Source organism: Egretta garzetta, unplaced genomic scaffold (genome assembly GCF_000687185.1).
Source record: "Egretta garzetta isolate BGI_Z169 unplaced genomic scaffold, ASM68718v1 scaffold179, whole genome shotgun sequence".
NCBI classification, from domain to species: Eukaryota; Metazoa; Chordata; class Aves; order Pelecaniformes; family Ardeidae; genus Egretta; species Egretta garzetta.
The window spans coordinates 644,905-650,312 of record NW_009270001.1 but is presented as its reverse complement, the minus strand read 5'-3'; the positions used below and the strand labels follow the sequence as shown (position 1 = coordinate 650,312).

Sequence of the window (5,408 nt, the reverse complement as noted above, 5' to 3'; positions counted from 1 at the left end):
AGCAGCTGAGAAAAAAAAAATAAAAATCAATGACTGCTTTTGTAAGTAGCTGGCCCCTTTCAACATCCACCTGGTGAGGTCAGGGGGTTGGTTTGGTTTTATTTATAAATAGGTAAAAAAAAAAAATCCTAACAGAATTTGAATTTATTGCAGTTACTTGTTTAAGGTTGTTGTAGACCAAGAGTTGACGTTCACTCTTAGAGCTTACATTACTAACACACTATCTTACAACGGTTTTGTGTTAAAACATTCCATTGCTTATCCATTCCCTTTCATTTTAAAACTTCTTTTTCTTTTTTAAAGTATTCTTCATTTGTCTAAGCCCTGTATTTGCACACCTGGTAGAATTTCCGATGGCTGTTGAACCAAATAGAATTTTTCCATGGGCTGCTGTGGCTAGGACTAACCCTCTGAACATGAGTAGGACAGGGGAGCCGATGATTAAACCGGGCTGCCTTAGCACGTCTTATCTCTGCATGAGATTCTGGCGCAGGCCAGGTAGGAGGTCTGAGACCCTCAAAAACCACTGCGTGAAAGTTTTTGACTTTTAAAAGCACGGGGAAATCCACCAGTAGGGATCAGGATGATGCTCGTCTATACCAGAAGCGGGAGGCCTGAGGCAGTCCCTTGTCTCGAGTTTATTTCATTAGGACAAAACCTTTGCAAGTCACTGATGTAAATTTGGTAACGGAAGAAAGTCCAAACTGCCAGTTTATTTCCATTCCCATGAAGCAGATGCACTGGATGTAGCTAGGAAGAGCAATGGCATTTCTCAGACACAGAATGTATGACAAATTCCACGTCAAGCACCGTCCAAGCCCGTCACCTTAACCGGCGTGATAAATACATATTGCACCTTCTGCAATTTACTTTCTGAACTCACTATCGTGACAGTTACTAGCAAGAACATGAGGCAGAATTGCATGTCCCGTTATTAATACATACAAAACCACCTAGCTGTTGACAAATTACGTGTCCTTCAAGGCAGCATAAGTGTCTCAGATTTGGTTTTTGATTAAACTCTCATTTCTTCATAGACACCTACGAAGATCAAAGTCTCCCACTCACCATTCTTTTTTGTTAGTGGCTTTTGGAGAGGATGATGGGCTTTGAGCCACGTCAACATAAAATCAAGCAGTAAAAAATAAATCTACATTTCAAGTATCCTTATTCTGAGCTGCAAATTACCAAAAAGAAAATCACATACAGATCAGTCTCTTTTTTTACTGTACAGTTTAGCATCCATTTATTACTGTGTATTGGTTCTTCCATAAACCTGTTTGGTCCGTATTTAAAGAGCTCCTTAAATGCCTTCTCTGATTTTTTTTTTTTTTTTTCTTTCTTCGCTGGAGGTCTCTGGGCAGGAGAGGTGGGCTTACTTCTACTTTCTTCAGACTTTATTGAGAAATTCCAAGTTGAGAGAAGCAGGGAGATGAATCGAGTCCATGGTTATGGAGGATGGGTTGAACGGAAACAAAACTGGGAACATGTGCTTGAAGTCTAACAGCAGCTGCGGAGGGTCATTTCGCTCTTGCAAGTGCGTCTGTGAGGGATGGGAGAAGAAAACAAATTTAGTAGCAGTTGTTGCCTTTTCTTTGCATTTGTCACATTTACCATCATCACAGGTTTGAGAATGTATATGATTTTAGAGATCCTGCCAAAACCAGAACTACTGTGTTCTCTATTGTAGCAGCCTTCCTCTGGGCAAACGTTTACAGGAACTTCTGCACAGGCTATAGGAGACGCTGCTTCAGAAGAACCTGGCTACATTTTCTACGTGACCACGAAGCAAGAGACAGCACTTGGAAACAACACGTTCCCCTTGCACAGCAAAAGCAGCACTGCGTGATACCAGCAGACCACTTTTGATTCAGCCGCTTCGCGATGGAGACATTCTAGGAGTGGTCAAACACATTTCCAGTTCCATTCCTTACCTCCTCCTTGCAAGCGTTAAAAGAAGTTTGATTTTAATTTATTTATTTTCCCTTTAGTTGCTGATTTCTGCCTCGTTTCTCCGAAGTAACTCCATTTCACCGACGCTTTGCTGACTCCTGCAACCTGAACTTCTGAGTCACGTGGCTACTAAAGAGCGTTGCGTTAGCTGAGCTGGGAACTTAGGTGCTGATCGCTCTCTGTGATTAACAGCCTGCTTATCCCTGGAGCTCTGTGTTGCAAGCAAGCGTGTGCACACGCAGAGCACTAAATTCATGCAGCAGCATGCCTATTACAAAACACCCGACTTGGTAATGATTTAACACAGATGTCATTAGTACTGGCCACTTTACAGCCCTTTAATTTACCTGTATGTCTCGTATGAAAGCGACTGTCACACGTTCTTCAAACTCATTCACAGGAGTGTAGAGATTAAGTATCTTTACAATCTGTTGAAAAAAAAATAGGATTATGGACAGTCATGAGAAGCCAAACTTTTCCAGGATGCAAAGTGCCACTAACATTTTGTCTTGATACGGCTGTAACACGTCTCCTATGACACTACTGAGAAGCAAAAGTAGCACAAGTGGCGTCCTGGTGTTCCTTTGCCTGCTGTAAGGCATGGTAAGCATCTGTGGACCTGTTAAAGTCACTTACGGCAACATTTGTAGACTTGAACATCAGATTTATGCAGGGACTCCACTTGGTTGGCACATGGTGACATGGGTGACCACTTCCCTGTACTTCTGATGTCACCTCTAGAACACTTCTCCTCATGCTACCACCTCACTCCTGCTCCTCCCCTACCACCCCTTAAGAACATGTGTTATAAATGGGTAGATGGAGATACAGGAGAAAGGATCCCCAAGAATCACAGAAGACCAGCTCACACCTCTCGCTTCTCCCTTGCTATGATGTTATCAAATTAAGGCCAGGCAATCAAGCAGCAAAGAACATGAGTTTATATCCTTCTGGAGTGGAGTCTCAAAGTTTAAGGTCAGATCCAGCCAGCCTAGGTGGGCAGTTCTCAACCTCCTGCCCCAAACACGAGTCCCTGCTGCGCATCCTGCAGACCTAGCCAGGTTAGACCCTGGCAAAAAACAATAGGTGGGTTTAAAATCCCAAGCGTCTGACTTACACCATGAACTCTTCAGGGCTGGGTTTCATCTTTGAACATTTCTGCTGGAGCTCCAGCGCCATTAGTGGCAGTGTAAGAGAGGAGCCACCCTCTACTTGGCACTGGGGAGGGGAAATGGCCTCAAGTTGTGTCAGGGCAGGGTGAGGTTGGCCATGGGGAACAATTCCTTCCCCAAAGGGCTGTCAGGCACTGGAAGGGGCTGCCCAGGGAAGGGGTCGAGTCCCCACCCCTAGGGGGATTTAACAGCCGGGCAGAGGCGGTGCTGAGGGCCAGGGGTTGGGGGTGGGATGGGATGCTTAGGGCCAGGGTTTAGTGGTGGGATGGCAGGGGTAGGGGAACGGTTGGGCTTGATGATCTTAAAGGGCTTTTTCCAACCTAAACGATTCTATGCTATGATGACTGCCTCCGACAGGGTCAATACCAAACGTCAGTCCTGAGGAGAAGTTGTCCCCACCATGGGAATGGCATGCTGAGTCTGGGCAGTGAAGAGCTGGCACCAGGAGACCACCCTTCCCCACTCCTTTAATTATCAATACCCTCTGGTGTGAATCCATGCCCTGCTCCTTACCTGCTGCGTCGTGAGCGATGTGCACAAGGAGCAGATGGCCTCGGCATCTTCCGAGGTTTTCTTTTTCAGCTGCAGAAGCTGTGCTGCCTGAATCAAAGGCTCCAGAGTTTGTGCCGCTCCACTCTGCTGCAGATTCTTCCCACGCAGCCATTCCTCCAGCTGGCTTATGTTAAACCTGGGTAAGCAGCCAAGATAAGAAGTAAGCTGAGAGCCGAGAGATAAGACGGAGCATCTCAAAACCCCTCTGCGATACTCAAGGTATGCTGCAGTGCTGGTATATGTGGCTTTTTGCGATGCGTAATTGCAATACACATGGCAAGAGACAACCAGACCAAAGCTTAATACTCAACAACTCAAAGCAAAATTTATATTCTATGTACCTTAGAGATAGATGAGCCATGTAACAGCTGAACAGCACAAGGGATGTGCTTTTCTACAGCACTCCAATACATTCAAGTTTCAAAAGTCAATTAAAATTAAACTTTTAACAAGCTTTTAAATGCTAACAAAATCCTGCAAGGTACCTTTGGAAATACCTACACAAAAACGCCTTTGCCTGTGCCTGCTCACAGGCTCAAGGGAAACATGCACAGGATCCACCGTGGGAAGGGGAGAGGGTAGCAAAAGTTGTCTTTTGCTGTCAACAAGTAAGTTGATAGATTTAGGCCGGGGCTGATAAATAGCCATGACCCCTTTCTGGCAGGTTTGCACTAGCTGTCCTTTCAAATTTCAATCCTTATTACAACACTACCCTAAGACAGCGATGTGGCACGCGGGCTCCTGATCCCAGCCCACCAGGCGTCCGTGCTGCCGCTTGCCTGCAGCTCACGAGAGGCCAGAGGCACTTCACACACCAAGAGGGGTTGGTCTTTAAGATCCACCCACAGCATCAGAGCAGTAACACTTGTTACGTTAAAACGAGCAGACGTGGCAGCGGGAGTGGAACCGTGGACACTTCAATCACAGAATGGCAAGGGTTGGAAGGGACCTCGGGAGATCACCCAGTCCAACCCCCCTGCTAAAGCAGGTTGTCCTAGAGCATGTTACACAGGACTTCATCCAGGCGGGGGTTGAATATCTCCAGAGAAGGAGACTCCACAGGACCCTCAAAGTCAAGAAGTTTTTCCTCACATTCAACTGAAACCTCTTATGTTTCAGTTTGCACCCGTTGCCCCTTGTCCTGGTGCTGGGCACCACTGCAAAGAGTCTGGCTCCGTCCTCGTGACATCCACTCTTAAGATATTTGTACGTGTTGATGAGGTCCCTCTCAGTCTTCTCTTCTCCGGGCTGAACAAGCCCAACTCTCTCAGCCTTTCCTCACAGGGGAGATGCTCCAGTCCCTTTATCATCCTAGTTGCCCTCCTCTGGACTCTTTCTAGGAGTTCCTCATCTTTCTTGAACCGGGGAGCCCAGAACTGGACCCAGTTCTCCAGGTGGGGTCTCCCCAGGGCAGAGTAGAGGGGGAGGAGAACCTCCCTCGCCCTGCTAGCCACGCTCCTCTTCATGCACCCCAGGGTACCATTGGCCTTCTTGGCAATTCAATGTTCAATCCATCCCAATGTTCAACCCATCCTACCTCACCTTGGTGTAGTCTTTGGGCTGTGCAGTCTTCCCGCTCAGGGTGGGGTGAGGCAAGGGTGGGGAAAGCCCACCCCAGAGATAATTACCGTAACAATGCATTTAATTCACAAGCAGCACAGCAAAACTGCATTGCACAGGCATTACTCAATGGGGGTTAACTTTAACTGGCACTGCATCGGTCTCCTGCTG

General features: G+C 46.7%; 1 protein-coding gene across 1 annotated transcript in view; it reads right to left on the bottom strand.

Moving 5' to 3' along the window:
- Positions 1 to 1,390: 1,390 nt before the first annotated feature.
- MYO5B (myosin VB) overlaps positions 1,391 to 5,408 on the bottom strand; it is a 134,744-nt gene continuing 130,726 nt past the window's right edge. The window contains exons 38-40 of the mRNA XM_035903088.1: positions 3,639 to 3,813; positions 2,301 to 2,381; positions 1,391 to 1,543 (exon numbers count right to left, since the gene is read on the bottom strand). Of these exons, the coding sequence (XP_035758981.1) occupies positions 1,391 to 1,543; positions 2,301 to 2,381; positions 3,639 to 3,813 (409 nt within the window). The remainder of the gene's footprint in view (positions 1,544 to 2,300; positions 2,382 to 3,638; positions 3,814 to 5,408) is intronic.